The sequence below is a fragment of the Amblyraja radiata genome, chromosome 15 (assembly GCF_010909765.2).
Source record: "Amblyraja radiata isolate CabotCenter1 chromosome 15, sAmbRad1.1.pri, whole genome shotgun sequence".
NCBI lineage: Eukaryota > Metazoa > Chordata > Chondrichthyes > Rajiformes > Rajidae > Amblyraja > Amblyraja radiata.
In genome coordinates this window covers 52,048,865-52,070,319 of record NC_045970.1, presented here as the reverse complement: position 1 = coordinate 52,070,319, position 21,455 = coordinate 52,048,865, and the positions used below count along the sequence as shown (strand labels likewise).

Genomic DNA, 21,455 nt, shown 5'->3' with positions numbered 1-21,455 from the left:
TGTATCTAATAGGTTTTACTTGCCAGGCTTACTCCTGTCCCTCTTCTTTTCCTGCTTCCTCCACCCCACCTTCAATCAGTTTGAACGGTCCTGACCCAAAATGTAAACTATCCATGTTATCCAGAGATGCTGCATGACTCGCTGAGTTATTCCAGCACTTTGTACATTTTCTTGTAAACCAGCATCTGCAGTTTGTTATTCCTACATTTGTCAGATCATAAGATAGTTTACTTATAGTTTAGCAATGTTGCTAGACATCCACCTTTCCCAATGACTAAAATGGTGCTTGACCAAGAATTTTAACCTTCATTTATAAATAATCTGTAGGTGTCCCTGATGCTTATTCCACTGTATTCTGATCTAAACCTCATCTTCAATTTTCCTGGTTTCTTTTTGCATTGCATTTGTGCGTAAAACTTTAATTTGGCTAGGTTCTCAACTTTCCTTCCAATATCTTGGACAACACATGCAAATGTTGCCAAAACCAACCCCCTCCCAGTAATTTGTTGTTGTTATCAATCTCTACACAGCTCTTTGGCTTTTATCTTCTCTTATTCTAAGAGCACCATTCAGTGTCTCAATTCTCCCTGCCAATTTCATATCATATCCTCCAACACATCAGGTGAGCCAAGTAAAACAAATCATTGAGGTTTTAACGCCAAAGTTAAATCAACTTGGTTTATTGAATAGACAAAGTACAAGCAATCTATATGCCTAAATGCTTACAAACAGGATATCCATTGGAGCATGTGAACTTCCATCTCAAGCGAGCCGTCAGCACTGTGTACAAAACTACTAAAAACAGTTCATATTTACAAATAGTTTCTATGCAATATCCGGTGGCTTGGTCTGAACATTCAATCCCAAGATATTGTCATGGGATCCTTTTATATGCTACTGCACCAGCTGACAGTGAGGTACAGAATATGCTACATCATGACTGGAAAGTAATAGATTTCATGTCTTACCAGTCGACAATAAAAAAACTTGCACAACAGTTACACTTTTTCCAAGATATTTGTAACAGAAACCAGACATACTGCTTCCATACTAGGCTGTTATTGTTAACATCAATCCATTGATCCTTCTTCAATTGCATTGAATTGATGGCTCCTGCTCAAACCTTCACCTTTATCTACATTGTGTTATCTTGTGCCACAAATACATTCACAACATGGATGGATGTTAGTACTGATATCTGTACTGGCCAGCTTCCACATGGGACGTTCAAAGCCTCCTGCTAAGTAATAGCCCATATTAGTCTCTGCACTGCCTCCTTTACAGTAGTACCTACCTCACTCTCCCCTTTACCCCTGACAAGTTGCTTATATTATACACGACACCACAGCTGCAGTTCCTCCTTTTGTTTGTCGCTGTTTTCTCAGCTTTACCGGAGAGATCGAGGATCGGACGGTGCTCAAAAGAAAACTGATTTATCCATTCTATACCCAGTACATGAATTCTTCAATCCAGTTAGAGGAGTTAATGGCATCAACCAAAACCATCCCCAATGGCCAGAATGATGCTGTTCTAAAGTTCTGTTAATCCTGCAAATCCATATGCTGCTTGTCCTTTAAAACATCAACATATTTAGATTCCTTCCTACCTGATTGGAAACACCACACTCTCAAGCTATTTTCCTTATTTCCTCATAGAGCAGCCATCTGACACTAAAGCAAAAACTCAGTGCTGCCAAAGTTAGAACTGGTCAAAGGACTTATGGTGTGGTCTGACCCGACAGAGCACTTGCCTCTTTTGGGCTCTGGAGATCAACATCTTACAGGCATCTATTGTGCTTTTGTTGGACACAATGAGTTTAATTTTCAGTCTTTCTTTAATTTTATAACACAATTTTCTCCATTATATGTACATTACTGGGTTACTTGTCTTCACCAAATTCCATATTCTACCTACCCATACATTCATCCATGATCTATCACCTATTCTTACTGCCATTTCTCAACTGGCATCTTGGATTTGACTGAACCGTGTAGGTCATTGTTATCTGGAATTCCACCATGTTGCACTGACACTTTGAATCAAATAATTGATTGAAAATAGCAGCAGCAATGGTCCCAATTTGCAGCTCAGAAGAACCCATTCAGAACTTCTCACAGCGTGACAACTCTTCCAATGAGCCCCAATGTCAGTCAGGAAATCCCATGGTTTCGTTCTTTACATGATGCCTTGCATGTGTTACTTTGACAACAACCTGAAAGTCGAGGTATATTGCATTGTTCAGTTATCAGAATCACTTTCTTGAAGAAATTAGCATCAGGAACTTCCAACAATTTGTATTTACACTGTGCCAGGAATCGGGGAAAACATCATCCCACAGAGGGGCATACACGAGAATGATAGGATTAACCTCTTCTGAAATCACGTTGATTGGTGATATTCTCATGGTGGTGAATGAAAAAGTTTCCTCCTTAATTCTACATTTATTATTGATTTCCACTGCCTTCCCAAACTAAAACATTTCATGTTATTAGTGCTAACACTGCCCCAGTCTCTACTCTTCCTGTTACATTTTCCTACGGATACTCCATTCCTGATTCTGCTCCACCTTCCTTTGCTCCATGACTGGGGCCCTGCCTTTTAGGCATAGGGATCCTACACATCTTAAACAAAATGCTCCTTAATAAAAGTTTATTTTGAGGCCTTCTAATCTCTCTCTCTTAATTATTCGGTGCTTGTTGAATATGAGGAACTTGGAATCTTATTAAACATCACAGGCACTGCAGAAATACAACTTGTTGGATCTGAACAAAATAATTGCATTCATATGGTGACTTTCAGCACATCTGGGTTCTTCAAACAATCTTGACCATGCCGAAAATGAACAAAGTTATACCTGGAACTGAAGTAAGACCATAGGTTCTGTGTTTGGCTGTGCCTGATTGGTGGCCGTGCACTGATGTGTCAGCAAATCAGCCCACTGCGTGAAGTCCTTACCACACGTGGAGCAGATAAAAGGCCTCTCCCCACTGTGAAGTCGCTGGTGCCTTAGAAGATGGGAGGACTGAGTAAATTCTTTCCCACATATGGAACAGCTGAATGGTCTCTCCCCAGTGTGAACTCGCTGGTGAGTAAGTAAGTGCGACAGCTGCCTGAACCTCTTCCCGCAGAGGGTACAACCACAAGGTCTTTCATCAGTGTGAATCCGTTGGTGTTTCATAAGTTCTTCAGAGCCCTTGAATGTCTTTCCACACTCAGAGCATTTAAATGGCCGGTCATCAGTGTGAACCCGCCTGTGCGTTACCAGATGCGATGACCGAGTGAATCCCTTCCCACACAAAGAGCAGGTGAAGGGCCTCTCCCCAGTGTGAATGCGCTGGTGGGTCAGAAGGTGTGAGGATCGAGTGAATCCCTTACCACACATGGAGCAGGTGAATGGCCGCTCCCCGGTGTGAATGCGCTGGTGGGTAAGCAAACTGGACGCTTGAGTAAATTCCTTCCCACACAGGGAGCAATTGAACGGCCTCTCTCCCGTGTGAGTTCGCTGGTGTATCTGCAGGTTGGACGAACCAGTGAATCCCTTTCCACACACCGAGCAGGTGAAAGGTCTCTCACCAGAGTGAATGCGCTGGTGAGTCAGGAGGTTGGATGTCTGAGTGAATCTCTTTCCACACACTGAGCAACTAAAGGGCCTCTCCCCTGTGTGACTGCGCCAGTGGGTCTCCAGCTTTGATGGATAACTGAACCCCTTCCCACAGACACCACATTTATAGGGTTGCTCGCCTGTATCATTGCACTTGTGCATCATCAAGCTATCTGACCCACTGAACGTCCGGTCACATATAGAGCAGGTGTATGGTTTCTCATGGCTGTGAATGTTGCAGTGATTTCTCAGGCTATGCAACTGGGTAAAACTCTTTCCACAGTCAGAGCACTGGAACACTCGTCCTCTCGTGTGTGTATCTCGGTGCTTTTCCATCCACACTAATGTTTTAAATCGTTTTCCACATACAGAACAAACAAACATTTCTCCTTCCACGTTCAATGGACGATGATACCCTGATGCTGAAGAGTGAAGCGACTCTGACGGATCTTGTTTAGATGATTCGTTGGAGTCTCCTCTCTGGACATTCTTTTCTTCTATTGCCCTGTCAAATAAAATTCCAAAATCATCACAGTAAGTTCAAGATAAAAATTTAAAACATTCTTTCTATTTTTGTTCTGCATTATTCCACTCTATCTAAATCTACACGAAAATTATTATTCATTGCCTAGTAGCCAATTATTTACATCCAGTCCCCAGGGCTGTTGCGATCTATAAAAAGAGGCAAAAGAAGAGATTGCTGGGGTATTGGTGCAGATCATTGTATTGTCTTTACCCACCGGACTGATAAATCAGGAAATAGGAGGCCAGTGAGCCTACGTCAGGGTAAAATAAATTATTTAAGAAAATGTAGAAACATGAAACTAGATGCGACTTGCCAAAAAGTCACAAAGTGCTGGAGTAACTCAGCAGGTCAGCGAAGAGAATCTGAAGAAGGGTCCCATCATGAAACGTCACCTATCCATGTTCTCCAGAGATGCCGCCTGACCCGTTGAGTTACTCTTGCATTTTGTATCTTTTTTTAATTCAAGAAAATGCTGACTACACTAATTCATATATGCTTTTTCTACATGCATTCAGAAAAGCAGTCTTATTGGGGTAGCCAGCATGGCTTTGAGCATGGATGATCATGTCTCTCCAAATTGATTAAGAAAATATCTTACAAATTTATTTTGAGGTGGTGATGAAAATGATTGATGAGTTTAGGGCAGTGGACATTATATTTGTGATATGAGTAAAGCTTTTGACACGATTCGTCATGGTAGACTTATCCAGCAGATTAAGGCACACAGTAACAGGCATATTAATAACAATGAATACTGAAATATTTAAAAGTACCTTGAGATTCCTATTTATCAGAGTTGCAATTTCAACACCAGGGCTGCACCTCAGATGTCTGAAGAAAGTACAGGTGGATATTCCCAAAGCAATCCTATAAAACTGTTAGCAGAGACCTGAAGTTTACATTCCAGTTAAAAAAAAGGATAAAAGAGAAAAAAAAGGTATATGTACGACCGTCTGCCTAACGTGAGAGGTGCAGAAATATTTAAGAAAAACAAAATTTACAAAACAAAACAAAATTAATATTCATACAACATAGAATAGTACAGTGCAGCTCAGCAACCGGCCTTTCAGCCCATGATGCCAAGACCAACTGCACATAATCCCTAACCCTACATTCTCTGCATATCGGTGTGCCTATCCAAAATTCTCTCAAATGCCACGGTCATACACGGCTCAAGAGTCGCCCGTGGCTGACGCTCCCAGGAGGCTGTGGCCCTTGTTCGACTGAATTCAAAATCCGGCAGATCGTGGCTTCAGGGTGAGACCGCCGAGCAGGTCCTCTCAGCCTATGTTGAGATTTCAAGATTCAGTTTAATTGTCTCATGTACCAATTAAGGTATAGTGAAATTTGAGATACCTTGTGAGATTTAACATGCGATCAACAGAATGAAGGTTTGATGGCGTAAACGCGAAGTCTATGACTCTAAAGAGTTTCCAATGGCCACAGGCCTAGAAAAAAAGATTAAAGTAAATGTACTCAAAAGAGAGTTAGATACAGCTCTTAGGGCTAACAGAATCAAGGGAAAAGTGAGAAAGCAGGAACAGGGTACTGATTCTGGATGATGAGCCATGATCATATTGAATGGCCATGCTGTCTCGAAGGGCCGAATGGCCAACTCCTGCACCTATTTTCTAAGTTTCTATGTAAGGATAGATTTTTGTTCGGCACCAGAAACTGCTAGAGTATATTCAAAATGTACTTTAAAAAATAAATAGTTTCAGAGTAAACGGAAGCAGGACTTGTTGATCAGCTATTGCAGATCAGCTATTGCAGGCTCATGCAGCACACAGGGTCTCATGCTCTGAACACATAATAGCAATGGTGAGCCATTTGCTACCTCAGGCATGCTAAGCTGTGAAATAAAATTCAGATTCATCATGAAATTCAGTCCTGCACCACTGCATTAATATTATAGCTTGATTTCTTTGATATCTGGCTACTAAACACTACAACCTCAAATAAGCTCTGAACTACAATAGATTATTATTATTATTATTGCACCACTATTGTTTCTTTTTAGGTGTATGTATTCGTGCATGTGCGTAAGTATATATCTATCTATACTATTACTAAAAGTCTCATTTTGACTACTTCCTGTCTATGTTGTAAATATATTTTATAAAAAACGCTACCCTATATCACTATGATTTTTTCACCCTGTTACTCACCGTCCTCCTCTCCTCCAACCACCCCAAAGTTTTTTTGGATCGGTGAAATAATAAAAAAGTTATGAATGTTTAAAAAGATCAGCAGATTGGTCTTCTCGCCTGTCATTCACCATGAAGGTAACGCCCCTTCCGTCACCCGTGCTTTATATCGCCCCAAAACTCATGAATTAATCTGGTTAATCCTGGTTCCACCATCTCTATTGTAAGTATATCCTTTCTCGGTAGAGGGAGCAATCTGGGCACAGTATCTCCACATTACTATAAAATGTCATGAAGTACCGGTGATCTTTACTCCTTTTTCAAATCCTGGTGCTAAAAAGTGCTGCTGGATTTCCTCCCTATTGTTTGGGATTATTCGGGGGTTATTCAAAGGTGGTAGCATCCATTTCCTCAAATCTAGAACCTTTCTTCAGAAAATGTGTTCTAATATATATTGCAAACAGATGGGACACAAAGTGCTAGAGTAAATCAGGAGGCCAGGCAGTATCTCTGGAGAAAATGGATGTGACGTTTCAGGTCAAGACCCTTCTTCAGACTATCTGTTATCATACAGATAGGCAGTCTTTTCCTGTATGCATCAGCTAAATGCAAGACAATGTGGTATGTTAATTGACCAACGTCAGACCAAAATCTTCAGCTCTCCACCCCGGGGCGGAAAAACTATCCAGCAGGCAAAGAGTACGTTTTTCTGGCCTGGACTGGCTGATTTTGTGCGTGAGAAAGTAAAAGCCTGCATAGTTTGCAACAGCCTAGCTCCGCACCACCCCAAACAACCGCTTCTCTCACACCCTACACCGGACTTACCCATGTCCACTCTGGGTGGTTTGAGATCGATTTGCTCAATAGTCTTACCTCTGGCATGGTCATCCAGAAACTTACAAGCCACTTCGCTGTCCACGGGGCGCCGATCCAGCTGCTCTCTGACAATGGCAGTCAATTCTCCAGTCAACTCTTCAGGGGTTTTTGCTAAATGATGGGATTTCCGCCACATTACCAGCAGCCCCGAATACCCGCAGTCCAACGTCCTGGCTGAACACGCGGTAATAAGCGCCAAACAATTAATGGAACAATCACACAGGGCCGGCTCCGATGTCTATCTCGACTTGCTTAACCTGCGGAACATCTCCCACGACCCGATTCTGGGGTCCCCTGCGCAGTGCCTCATGTCACAGAGAGTGGTGAATCTGTGGAATTCTCTGCCACAGAAGGTAGTTGAGGCCAGTTCATTGGCTATATTTAAGAGGGAGTTAGATGTGGCCCTTGTGGCTAAAGGGATCAGGGGGTATGGAGAAAAGGCAGGGATGGGATACTGAGTTGGATGATCAGCCATGATCATATTGAATGGCGGTGCAGGCTCGAAGGGTCAAATGGCCTACTCCTGCACCTATTTTCTATGTCAAGGCAGACTCGCAATTCTCTACCTATGGCTAAGCAGATGCTACAGCTACAAGTTCGCACACCGGCAACAGTTCATTTCCAGCTCCAGCAGTGTCGAGATGCCCAGAAGAAACATTACGACAAGCCCAGCACTCCGCTCCCGCCACTTACCAAGGGCAAGTCGTGCGTTTGCAGTCACCCAGAGGCTACAAACGCCTGGGTGTCGTTCTGCGGTCCACCGCGGAGCCACACTCATACCTGGTCAGTGTTGACAACGGCATCTACAGATGCAGCCGCCAGCACCTCCGCCCGGTTAACGAGCCAGCACCTCTATATCAATATCCTGACCAACCGGCCGTGACCCCTTCACGGTGCAACGGGATTGCTCCCATGGCCGCCGGCCGACCCGAGTCCGATTGCTTCACCGGCCGCCTCACCACTACAGCCGCTGCCATTACAGTCCCCGCTTTCGCCCACAACGCCGGCAAGAACACTATCTTCTCCTGTTCAATCTCCAGTGAAGGAAGATGAGGGGTACTACCGTACACGTGCAGCACGTGTTTGCAAGCGAACTTCTAGAATTGGAAAATTCACCGGCTATGTCTGAACTGTGGACGACCCGCTTTATTTTACGCGTTTGCATGATGTCTAAGTAAAATGCACTCACCCAATACTGATGTTTTACAATATATTCCGCCAAATGTTTTTTTGTATCATGCATTGCCTCTTTAAGAGGAAGGATGTAGATTAACTATATTAATCCATGCCACTACACATATTATGCATGCTACAAATTCCACCTAGTAATCCAGTCCAGGTTTTGGGCATCATGAGCCCTTGGCAGCCTGTCGGTTTTGGTTACTGCGGTCAGAAGGTAGCTGTTTCGAAATGCACAGCTGTGTATTATTCTCTCACTCCTTTAAATCTTAAGAAAAGACTGCTGACTTTGTAATGAATCGCATAAATCAATATCCATACCATTGTAATAAAGATGAATGAAGCTTTCAGAACATAATTATATTGGCACTTGGCACATTGAGCATGGTACTTGACATATTTGTAATTGCACTGGCCAGTAGTTGGTCATGTTGACTTCTAGCCTGCCATGCCATGAGTTAAGTTGGATCTAATGTGCTTTTTTCCCTGTAAAGGTATCTGTTTTAAGGTATGTCATATACTTGAAGGTAGTCTGGGAGAGACTTTGATATAGGTTTTATTCATGTCCTAAACTCATTGTAGCTTTGGTCTTTTGTCAAGGATTTAAACTTAGGAATTTGGGTATTAAAAGGCGTGACTTTTTAAGTTGCAGTACAAGCATTTTAATATTGAAAGCAATTTGCATTTTGAACTTTTATATTTGCATGCTTTAAGATGTACTTTGGAAATTTACATAATCATAACTGCACCCAGCAGTACTTCCTGATGACACAAAATGCTGGAGTAACTCAGCGGGTGAGGCAGCATCTCTGGAGAGAAGGAATGGGCGACGTTTCGGGTCGAGACCCTTCTTCAGACTGTTATCAGGGGAGGAGACGGGACAAAGATAGAAAGTAGTCAGAGACATTGGGAGAACTGGGAAGGGGATGGAGAGAGAAAGCAAGGGCTATCTGAAGTTAGAGAAGTCAATGTTCATACTGCTGGGGAAATATGAACTATTTCGCTGGGTAGTAAACCACCCAAGAGAAATATCAGTCTGAAGAACGGTCTCGACCCGAAACGTCGCCTATTCCTAACGATGCTGCCTCATCCGCTGAGTTTCTCCAGCATTTTTGTCTATAAGCGAAATAGGAGGTGCTGTTCCTCCAATTTGCGCTGAGCCTCACTCTGACAATGGAGGAGGCCCAGAACAGAAAGGTCATATTGGTAATGGGAGTTGAAGTGCTGAGCCACCGGTAGATCAGGTAGGTTAAGACGAACTGAGGTTAATAGGGGATCCCACTACTGGTCACATCTTCTGACCTCCACTCCTTTCTGCTTTCTGCAGAGACCATCCCCTCCGAAACTTTCTGGTCATCTCGTCCCTCCCCACCCAAACCACCCCCTCCCTGGGTACTTTCCGCTGCAACCACAGGAGATGCAACGCCTGTCCCATCACCGCCCTTCCCCCCCCCCCCCCACCCGACTCCATCAAAAGACCCAAACAGTCTTTCCAGGTGAGGCAGAGGTTCACTTGCACCTTCTCCAACCTCATCTACTGTATCCGCTGTTCCAGTGTCAACTTCTCAACATCGGCAAGACCAAGCGCAGGCTCGGCGATCGTTTCGCTAAACACCTCCGCTCAGTCCGTCTTAACCTACCTGATCTCCCGGTGGCTCAGCACTTCAACTCCCCCTCCCATTCTCAATCTGACCTTTCTGTCCTGGTCCTCCTCCATTGTCAGAGTGCGGCCCAGCACAAACTGGAGGAACAGCACCTCATATTTCGTTTGGGTAGTTTGCACCATAGCAGTATGAACATTAACTTCTCTAACTTCATATAGCCCTTGCTTTTCCTATCCCCTCCCCCTTCCCAGTTCTCCCACTACTCTTACTGTCTCCACCTACTTTCTAGCTTTGTCCTGCCCCCACCCCTGACATCAGTCTGAAGAAGGGTCTCGACCCGAAACGTCGCCCATTCCTTCTCTCCAGAGATACCGTCTCACCAGCTGAGTTACTCCAGCAATTTGTGTCTACCTTCGATTTAAACCAGCATCTGCAGTTCTTTCTTACACAGTACTTCCTGATGGGTTGTTTATAAAGTAGTACTATGGCAAGTCACTATTTGGCATGCTAAATATTTTGAACTAGTTAACTTGCATAATAAAAGATTGCTTCTCCTAAATTGTATTTATAGGTGTTAGAATAATATGCCTCAACAGGTCAAGGATCGCTGCATTGTGCTTGAACAGGTTAAAGAAGATGTCCATAAGTGGAAGACATGATGAATATTGCTTGGAAAGTTTTACCCAATCTCGGAAAGCTACCTGTTCTTATGGAGATTTGGAACGCAGAAGGTTGCACCTTAATGACTTTCGAAGCAACAGAATCATAGCGACTAAACACTTACAATCATTGGATCAACAAGGTGGAAAGCCACTGTGTTTACAAATTGCTTTATTTTATGTAAAAGTGTACAGCTCATAATTTTTGTTCATTGTGTGAAAGTAAAACAAGAATGCAGGAATTGCTTCTGGGAAACAAAAAGTTGTCTATCAAATCAGCACTATGAAAGGACTGTTCCTTCTGCAATCCAACATTGCATGCAGTTCTGATTGCCCCATTGCAAGATGGATGTGGGAGCACAGGAAATGGTGCAGAGGTGATGTACCTGAATAATGCCTGGATTAGGGGTTTACTTTCAAGATACAGTGTGGAAATAGGCCCTTTGACCCACCTAGTCTGCGCCACCAGCGATTCACGAACACCAACACTGTCCTACGCACATGAGCGACAATTTTACATTTATACCCAGCGAATTAGCCTACAAACCTGAACGTTTTTGAAATGTGGGAGGAAACCGGAGCTTCCCAGAAAAAACCCACGCAGGTCATGGGAAAACGTACAAACTCCGTATAGACAGCACCTGGATCAAACCCGAGTCTCTGGATGTGTGAGGCAGTAACTCTACCACTGGGCCACCGTGGTGCTCACTCATTAGCTACAGGGAGACATTGGACAGACTTGGATTGTTTTCTCTGGAATGCCGAAGGTTGCAGGGAGACCTATTAGAGGAATATCAAATTATGAGAGGTATAAGTAGGTAGACAGAACCTTTTTCACAGGATGGATTAAAAATATACTAGACACAGGTTTAAGGTGAGAGGAGCCAAGATTAAAGGAGATGTGCGGGCAAGTTGTTTTCACACAGAGAGTGGCGAGTGCCTGTAATGAATGCACTGTTGGAGGTGGTGGTTGATAGTGGCGCTTTTGATACTTTTGGATAGGCATATGGACATGCAAGGATATGGATAGGTGCAGGCAGATTTGGTCTTGCCTTCATGTTCAGCCCAGACTTTGAGGGCTGAAGGGCCTGTTGTTTTGCAGCACCATTTGCAGCTTTGGACTTTAGAGGTACAGTGCGGAGACATGCCCTTCGGCCTACTGAGTTCATACCAACCAGCGATCACCCCATACACTAACACTATCCTACACACTGGGGACAATTTACAATAGTACCAAAGCCAATTAACCTATAAACCTGTACTTCTGTGGGAGGAAACTGGAGCACCCAGAGAAAACCCACAACGTCATAGGGAGAATGTACAAACTCCATAAAGACTACACCCATAGTCAGAATCGAATCCGGGTCTCTGGCGTTGTAAGGCAGCAGCTCTACTGCTATGCCACTATGCTGCCCAAATTCTATGTATAAATGGAAAAATTACAATAGGGGATGCTCTGAGGTCACTTTTTGCACATATACATTAATCTTTAAAGGTAGCTGAGAAAATGGCATGTAAAGTTTGTGGAATTCATAAATAGATGCATGGTGCATAGATAGATGAAAAGTATGCTTCAACTACAACTGGAGCATTAAGTCCAAAGCTGGTTGTCTCATTTCAGCAAGAATGTGAAGATTGCACTGAGTTTAGTTTTTAGAGATAGAGTGTGGAGGAAGGCCCTTCGGCCCACCTAGTCGGCACCAACCAAGAATCCCTGCACTTTAACATCCACTAGGGACAATTTTACACTTATACCGAGCTAATTAACCTACAAACCTATACATCTTTGGAATGTGGGAGGAAACCGAAGATCTCAGAGAGTGGTGAATCTCTGGAATTCTCTGCCACAGAAGGTATTTGTGGCCAGTTCATTGGCTATATTTAAGAGGGAGTTAGATGTGGCCCTTGTGGCTAAAGGGATCAGGGGGTATGGAGAGAAGGCAGGTACAGGATACCGAGTTGGATGATCAGCCATGATCATATTGAATGGCGCTGCAGGCTCGAAGGGCCGAATGGCCTACTCCTGCACCTATTTTCTATGTTTCTAAAACCCATGCAGGTCACGGGGAGAACGCACAAACTCCATACAGACAGCACCTGGAGTCGGGGTCGAACCCGGGTCTCTGGCGGTACAAGTGCTGTAAGGCAGCAACTCTACTGCTGCACCACCGTGCCACAAGATACACAAGTAATAACCACAAGGATGTTGCCATGCCAAGAAGATTTCAGCTATGAGGTAAGATTTGACAGGCTAGAGCTGTTCTATTTGGAACAGCGTGGCTAAGGGAAGCCTTAACTGCAATTTACGTGGAGATTGCACAGAATTAGCAAGAAGGAGCCATTTCCTTGGTCAATGCAAGGGGGCACAGATGTAAAAAGTAATTGTTGGAAGAATGAGGGGAAATTGGGAAAATTGTTGTCAACCAGCTGATGGCCGAGTTCTGTAACTCACGGCTTGAAATGGTGGCATTTACAAAGACTCCTATCTCTCACAATCTTTTTCTAACCGTGCGTAAATTTGCTTTACACTTTAAAATACAAGTATTTTTGTCTATTTCATACTACCCATGTGTTTTTGAAGTTGATCAATAACAAAAACATTTGCATTCAATCAAACCCACGTGGTCATAGGGAGAACATGCAAATTCCACACATTCACCACCCGATATCAGGGTCTAACCTGCGGCTGGTGATGTGAGTCAGCAGGTCTATCAACTCTGCCTATTTAAAGCATTTATTTTCAGAGACTAGGTACCAGACTCCTCAATTAATTTTGCCCTGGTTAAGGCCTTTGTCCATCTGTGGACTCTAACCAGTCCTACAGAACCTGAAAACAAGACTTGCTGCATTCCACAGGTACACAAAATTCCACATGTGTATTCCACATTCTGATTCGCAAATAGCCACTGGGAGAATCATAGCAGTTGAAGTGCAGATTAAACTAAAAGCAGCTGCTTACTTGGGTTGTGGCTCTGAGGGTGGTCTTTCACCTTCCTTTGTCCTGTTCTGCACCTCCTGATCTCCTTTGATGTCCACAAACTCTGGCTCAGGTTCTGCTGACAGTGCCTGTTCAGAATCCACTTTCTTTGGATCCTCTTTACTCTCCGCAGGAGTCGCACCAACAGGTTCTGGTGGCCTTTCAGGATCCATTGTCTTCTTCTGTCTCTCTTGGAGATCACAGGGTGAAATTCTGCCTTTATCAAAGACCAAAAGGAAGAAAGAGTGAGCAATCACATTAGCTGCATTTTTTTTAGTACTTTCTGATACCCTGCAGGAGAGTGTAAATGGTTCCTATTGTGAAAGGAACAGCAGCCACTGCTCCCCTCCTTGTCACTCCCCCAGGCACCAGTTGACTGCTACTCACAAGCACCTCTCCTATTTCACACTTGGGGAAATTAGTATAGGTTAAAATGTGCTCTCCTGTTTGGAATGTCTGATTTATATATGTAACCATTTCACACTAGTATTACTTTCACTTCCTCTCAGACATCGTTGCAGGAAAAGGCAGTAGAGAGCTTTTGATTATTCAGACATTGTAAACGCATGAAGCCAGACTAACAGGTCGTGGGACAGTTTATACTTAGTCAAGGCCAAGATCTTGTTCCTGGCCTTAAAGAGAGTTAGATTTAGTTCTTAGGGCTTAAGGGATCAAGCTATATGGGGAAAAAGCAGGAATGGGGTACTGATTTTAGAAGATCAGCCATGATCATATTGAATAGCAGTGCTGGCTTGAACGGCACCTATTTTCTATGTTTCTATGCTATACCAGGTCCAACACACATTCCCACATGTGCCACTAACATGCAATATACAAAGATACAGAAAGTCAGCTTCTAAAGTCAGGGGCGGTACTGTGCGCAGCGGTAGAATGGTTGCCTTACAGCGCCAGAGACCCTGGTTCAATCCTGACAATGGGCGCTTGCCTGTAGAGTTTGTATATTCTCCCCGTGGCAACGTGGGGTTTCCCCACGTGCTCCGGTTTCCTCCCACATTCCAAAGACATACAGGTTTGTAGGTTAATTGGCTTGGTTAAATTGTAAATTGCCCTTAATGTATGTAGGACCGTGATAGTGTACAGGGATCTCTGGTCGGTGCGGAGTCCGTGGGCCGAAGGGCCTGTTTCCGCGCTGTATCTCTAATCTAAATTAAACACCGGTCTTTTTATCCAGAGCAATTATCTATCTATATTACTAAAACTCTGATATTGACCACTTCCTGTTGTTCTGTATATTGATCTTAGAAAAAACGCTACCACATCTTACTCACAGTCCCCCTCCGCTGCGCAGGACAAGAGGATTTTTCCCATCGATGAAAAATAAAAGAGTCATTAGTGTTTTAAAAATGTTGAGATTCTCTCTCCTGAAGGCCATGCCCCTTCCGGAGGGACTATAAAACCTGAAAGTGTTCAGTGCCTCAGTCAGTCTCTGCAAAATGGGGGAGCGAGAGGGTCACGTCTCTCAGTCTGAGCTGTGAATAACACTGAACACGTCTACTAAACTGCCAGTGGTTTTACTGACCTGTCAGTGCCCATAATGTGGTTTGAAAATATAGTTTGGAAATGCTAAAGCTGTGTTGCCTTTGGTTTGGAAATGCTAAAGCTGTGTTGCCTTTGGTTTGGAAATGCTAAAGTTGTGTTGCCTTTGGTTTGGAAAAACTAAAGCTGTGTTGCCTTTGGTTTAGAAATGCTAAAGCTGTGTTGCCTAATTAAAGTTGCCTTGCCTAATTAAAGTTGCCTTGCCTTCTATATAATTAAAAGTCTAATCTTGACCACTTCCTGTGTGCGCTTTATATTGATTTTATAAAAAAAACTCTACCATGTACGGCTGTGATTTTTGGCCATCTTACTCAGTCCCCCTCCACTCATCAGGTCCCATCGACGAAAAATAAAAGTTATTAGTGTTTAAAAAATGTTGAGATTCTCTCTCAATCATGCCATGAAGGCCACTCCTGGTGGGGACAATAAAGCCCAGAAGTGTGGGCATGGCTCAGTCTCTGCAAGATGGAGGAGGGAGAGGTCATGACTCGCTGTCTTTAGTGACCTTGCACCCTGCTTGAAATGATATGAAACTGCACTTGAATTTGGTGGCCTTGCACCCTGCTTGAAGTGGTAAGAAACTGCACTTGAATTTGGTGGCCTTGCACTCTGCTTGAAGTGGTATGAAACTGCACTTGAATTTGGGGGCCTTGCACCCTGCTTGAAATGGAATTTCAAGGAATAGCCGCGAGTCAACTGCCAGCCCACCAGCCGGAGTGAGTGAGCTGCCAGTACAACAGGCTTGAGTGACTGAGCTGCCAGCCCAAGAATCCATTCAGCCCACAATGTCCATACTAGCCCTCTGGAAACCAGTCCCTTCAGCCCCCCCTCCCCCCTCCCCCTCCCCCTCCCCCCCCCCCCCCCCCCCTCCCCCTCCCCCCCGGCCATCAATATTGGAATTGGTGGAGAGGTGGAATATTGCGTTGGGGGACCAGCCTTCCCATGTGATGCTGGGACCCAACGGGTCCCACTTAGCCTAGTACATAACTAAAACTCTGATTTTGTTATCTTCCGGTTTGGCAGTCATTCTATTTTGCACAATAGCGCAACATGATAGCGCTACGAATTTTCTCCAGCTTACTCACCGTTCGCCTATGCTGCGATTGCACCAAATTTCGTTCTGATCGGTGGAAGCTGGTAAGAGTTATCGATGTTTCAAAATCTTAAAAACTCTCCTGCCATTCAGCGTCGCGTCGATTGGTCCCTTCTACTGTCACTCCGCGGGACGGTCAACCCTTTCTGCGCCTTCGCATCTTTACTGCAGCTGTGGGAGGCTCTCCGAGCTCTCTCTCCCCCCCCCACACCACTCCCCCTGTCCACACACACCCCTATCCCACAAACCCCTTCACGGCCACAACCACCCCGCCCACACACCCCTCTCCCTCACATAACCCCCCGCACACACCTCTCCCCCACAACCCCTTTGCCCACCCTGTCCACACATACCCCCCTCCCAAACCCCTCCCCCCCACAATCCCCCCCGCCCACACACCCCTCTCCCTCACAACCCCTCCTCCCCCCACAACCGCCCCTCCCCACCCACAAACCCCCTCCTCCACAACACCCCCTGCCCACAATCCCCCCTCGCCCACACACACCCCTCCCCTCCACACCACCCCGGCCACACACCCCTCCCCCCAAACCACCCCCTCCCTCCCCCCCCCACATCCCTCCTCCTCCCCACTCCCCCTCGCAAACCTTTTCCACCCACATACACACTTCTCCTCCCACCCCACCTCCACCGCACACCCCCCATGGTGACTGGGACACAACGGGTCCCACTTAGTCTAGTGGATTATAAATTGTAGATACTGTAATCTGGAAAACACAAGCTGCCTGAGATACTTCCAAAAAGTTAATTTGCAAGTTAAATCAGTAATAAGGAAGGCAAATTCAATGCTAGCATTTATCTCAAGAGGACTGGAATATAAAAACAGAGATGTCATGCTGAGGCTCTATAAGGTGCTGGCCAGGCCCAATGTGTAGTAGTGTGATCAAATTTGAGCCACATATCTGAGGAAGGATGTGCTGGCTCTGGAGAGGAGGTTTACATATGATGAGCATTTGACAGCACTGGGCCTCTACTAACTGGAGTTTAGAAGGTTGAAGGGGGATGACATTGAAGTTTACAGAATAATGAAAGGCATAGAGTGGACGTGGAAAGGATGTTTCGACCGGTGGGAGAGTCCAGGACCAGATATCATAGCCACAGAATTAAAGGGCGCTTTTTCAGAGGCCACCCTGGCCATTCCCTTATTTCTGCTTGGACGATCAGCCATGATCATATTGAATGGCGGTGCAGGCTCGAAGGGCCGAATGGCCTACTCCTGCACCTATTTTCTATGTTTCTATGTCTTTGGAGTGTGGGAGAAAACTGGAGCACCCAGGGAAAACCCACACAGTCACGGGGAGAACATACAAACTCCGTACAGAGGGGACACGTAGTCAGAATCGATCCCGGACCTCTGGCGCTGTAAGGCAGCAACTTGACTGCTGCACCACTGTGCCGCCCTGACTGTTGACTGCTATCCTGAACCAGCCAACCTTTTTTTACAGCCCATTCCAGGACGTGTTGCAAACTCAGTTTTAACTCTACCATTTCCTTCGCTCCATAGATTCTGCTACACCCGCTGAGTTTCCCCAGCAATTTTGTGTACCTTCGATATTCCAGCATCTGCAGTTCCTTTTTGAACACTTTAACTCTACTTCATTTGGTTATTCTCTCACTGTATTTTAATATATTTGGCACTTGAATCTGGCACTGCCCTGCTGTTTTGCACTAGCCGTTCTATTTAATGTTGTATTTATCATTACTATATGTACACTGTTTACTTTGTGAGCTTCAAGTGAATTTGCAAGAATTGCATTGGACACTGGTGTATATGGCAATGAACTAATCTGCCCCTATATTCTTGCCAGGCACCGATCCCTGACCCGCACTTAGTGTTGAGGGCTATCTTTCCTCACAGCTGCAATTTTCCATCCTTTGCAACATTCTCACATATCCTCACCGCAATCAAACATATCCTGTAATATGCCACCAACATTGCATGCACTGCTGTGGCCTGACAAATGTTTTATATAATTCAAGCCTTAACACTCTGTTCTTAAATCCTATGCATTAGCAAATAGAGGAAAAGGTCCAGAATGCATAATCACTTTATTAACTTATTAAAGGTAGTCGGTATTGTCCCACTACCTTTAAGGATTTGTGGATGAACCTCCAAGATTTTCCACACCACTAAAATCCGCTGATAAACTGTAATTTCTCTTGCCTTTTGGCACATCTCCAAAACCTCATACTTCTCAGCATTAAATTTCAATGGCCACTTTGCTGCCCAGTTAATCTAGTTCATCTTGCAGTAAAAAAGATTTCCTTTCACTGTCAAACATGTTAATTTCACAATTTTTTGTCATTCCCCCTACAATTCGTATATATAACAGAAGATCAGGGACTGAGTGTCAACCCTTTGCAATCCTGCTGGTAACAGCCTTTCAGTCACAAAAACAACTGTCAAATTTTACCCATTGATTTCTTAAAGCTAAATCCCGAATGTCCGCCAACCTAAATACTATTGCTTCCACTTGTGTTTTTCACGTCTCATAAATTGCTGACAGGTTAGTTCTTTATTCCTCCTTGGGATTGATCAGAATTCTATAGTGTAACCATGACAATAAGATTAGCCATTTTCTGTTCTCCAAACTAACCCATACAGCCATTTTTTATGATCATTCTTAACTATTATGTCTTCTCACAGGTACAAATTGCTGGAGTAACTCGACGGGACAGGCAGCATCTCTGGATAGAAGGAATGTGTGACGTTTCGGGTCGAGAAGGGTCTCGACCCGAAACGTCACCCATTGAGTCTGAAGAAGGGTCTTGACCCGAAACGTCACCCATTCCTTCTATCCAGATGCTGCCTGTCTCGCCGAGTTACTCCAGCATCTACCTTCAAAGTAAACCAGCATCTGCAGTTCATTCCCACACATGTCTTCTCAAAACTATAATTGTTTATTCAACCAGCACTGCCCATGCTACCTCTCCACAATATATCCTCTGAAAACTCCACAATACAGGTGACTGCAGATACTGAAATCTTGAGCAAAGCCTAAATGATGAAATAACTCTGCAGGTCTGGCAGAACTTCAGACCCAAACCATCCATTTCCCTCCACATGTCATTTGAGCCACTGAGTTCCTAAGCGGTTTGTTTTACCTAGAGAAGAGCTTTGGCCAGCAAAGATCAATCACATCTCCAGTGACTCTTACAGACTTCCACAGATATGCCATGGAAAGCATTCTATCTAGTTGCATGTTTAAGAAGGAATTGCAGATGCGGGAAAATCTAAGGTAGACAAAAATGCTGGAGAAACTCAGCGGGTGAGACACCATCTATGGAGCATATGGGGCTCCATAGATGCTGCCTCACCCGCTGAGTTTCTCCAGCATTTTTGTCTATCTAGTTGCATCAGAGCTTGGTTAGGGAACGGCTCTGCCAAGACCACAACAAATTCCAGAGTTGAGTGGATGTAGCCTAGTCTATGTATGCAGGGTCTCAATTCACAAAGTCACCCATTCCTTTTCTCCAGAAATGTTGCCTGACCTGCAGAGTTATTCCAGCTTCTTGTGTCTATCATACAAACCAGGCTCCTCCCAAATGACAGAAGCAAAATGCTGGAGTAATTCGGCAGGTCAGGCAGCATCTCTGGACAAAAGGAATAGGCTCTAAAGAAGGGTCCCAACTCGAAAGTTCACCTATTCTTTTTCTCTAGAGATGCTGCCTGACCCATTGAGGGACTCCAGGTATTTTGTGTCTATCTTTGGTATAAACAAGTATCTGCAGTTCCTTCTTACACACTCTTCACCAATGAGCCTATCTACACAACATTGCCTCAGAAAAGCAGCCAGCAAAATAACATACTTGTTCCACTGCTCTGCTCACGACAGGCAAAATATTCTACTGTCCAAAAGGCACAGAGGCTTGAAAGCACGCACCACCAAACTCAGGAACAGTTTCTTCCTCAGTTCACAGGCTTCGGATGAAGGGTCTCAACTAACATCTATGTTTTCCAGGGATGCTGCCTGAACCTCTGAGTTACTCCAGCACGTTGTGTCTGCTTCTAAACAGTTTCTACCGTCCAATTTGTCTCCACCTCATTGTGGACTTTGGCCGTTTTCTGCGGAACTGGTTTGCTACAATGCTGAGAACTATATTCTGCACTCCGTATCTTTTTCTTTGCTCTACTGATCTCCCTCAAGTTTGATTTGATTACATTCAGGTATATATATATTTACCTCGACCTGAAACGCCACCTATTCCTTCGCTCCATGGATGCTGCCTCACCCGCTGAGTTTCTCCAGCATTTTTGTCTACCTTCGATTTTTCCAGCATCTGCAGTTCTTTCTTATAGATATTTACCTGATCTGATTGGCTAGCATGCAGAACAAAGCTTTTAACTGTACCTGTGCATGTGTCGATAGTGAACCTAAGCCATGACCACAGTGAATGTTGGGGCTGAGTTGCCTCCTCCTGCTCCAGGTGCAAGTCCTTGAGTTGCACCTCATCTGTCATTGCATCCAGAGAGCACCTCAGTTACCCATTCGAATGGCGGGGGGGGGGGGGGGGAGTGTCGTGACGTCACGGGCCACGCCTCTAATTATGACCGGGATAAGATGGCGATGCGCATGCCCCGCGTTCTCAAAGATGGCGATCAATTTGCCCCCATCCCCCCAGTAACCAGGGGCCGTCCCTTGCACGGATCCCACAGCTATCACCCGCCGCCACAAATCAATGTCGAAACCTCGCCTGTACGGATGCCGCCCGGAAAATGCGGGCGTGTCCACAACCACTCATACCCACCCCCTTCCGTGGCGGCTCCACAACGCTGCTGCCTTTGTCCACCGGGTGTCCTGCGCCCGACTTGACGAACACGGGCCGCGCCCCGCGTCTGCGCACAAGCCCCGCCCCGATCGCCACCGCACCGGCGCTTCGCTGGTCCGTGCCAACCCCGACCGGAAACGGCGGGAGACCAGACCAAACCGCCAAGCAAACCGTCAACTGTCTCGGGCCCGCGCGCCGCCTCCAGCTGTCACTCACTCGCGCGCAAACCAATAGGGAGCGGCCCTGGCATCAGCCGACCCAGAGGCCCCTGTTCGTTGCACCAATGGGGCGCGAGGGCGGGCGCGGGTTGCAAGTTGCAAGATCGGGTCATTCGGGCGCTTTGCACTGGGCTACGTGTTTGTTGGGGAACGGTGCTCGTAATTCCTTGAGATAGGGTGGTGTTGTTCGTTGCAGAGGACACCGTCGGCCTTGATCTGCCGTTTTCACA

At 45.2% G+C, this 21,455-nt stretch overlaps 1 protein-coding gene across 1 annotated transcript; it reads right to left on the bottom strand.

Moving 5' to 3' along the window:
• Positions 1-664: 664 nt before the first annotated feature.
• On the bottom strand, positions 665-21,215 carry LOC116981528 (zinc finger protein OZF-like). Its single transcript, XM_033034601.1, has 3 exons — positions 20,987-21,215; positions 13,552-13,786; positions 665-4,106 (listed from the first exon to the last, which is right to left on the bottom strand). The coding sequence occupies exons 2-3, from the start codon at positions 13,740-13,742 to the stop codon at positions 2,849-2,851; spliced, it is 1,449 nt and encodes a 482-aa protein (XP_032890492.1). The 5' UTR covers positions 13,743-13,786; positions 20,987-21,215; the 3' UTR covers positions 665-2,848.
• Positions 21,216-21,455: the final 240 nt, after the last annotated feature.

Excerpts from the sequence above, each read along its gene's own strand:
- LOC116981528 (XM_033034601.1), bottom strand. The coding sequence starts at position 13,742 with ATGGATCCTGAAAGGCCACCAGAACCTGTTGGTGCGACTCCTGCGGAG. Across the intron at positions 4,107-13,551 it reads CCCTCAGAGCCACAACCCAA|GGCAATAGAAGAAAAGAATG; the intron begins GTAAGCAGCTGC and ends TTTATTTGACAG.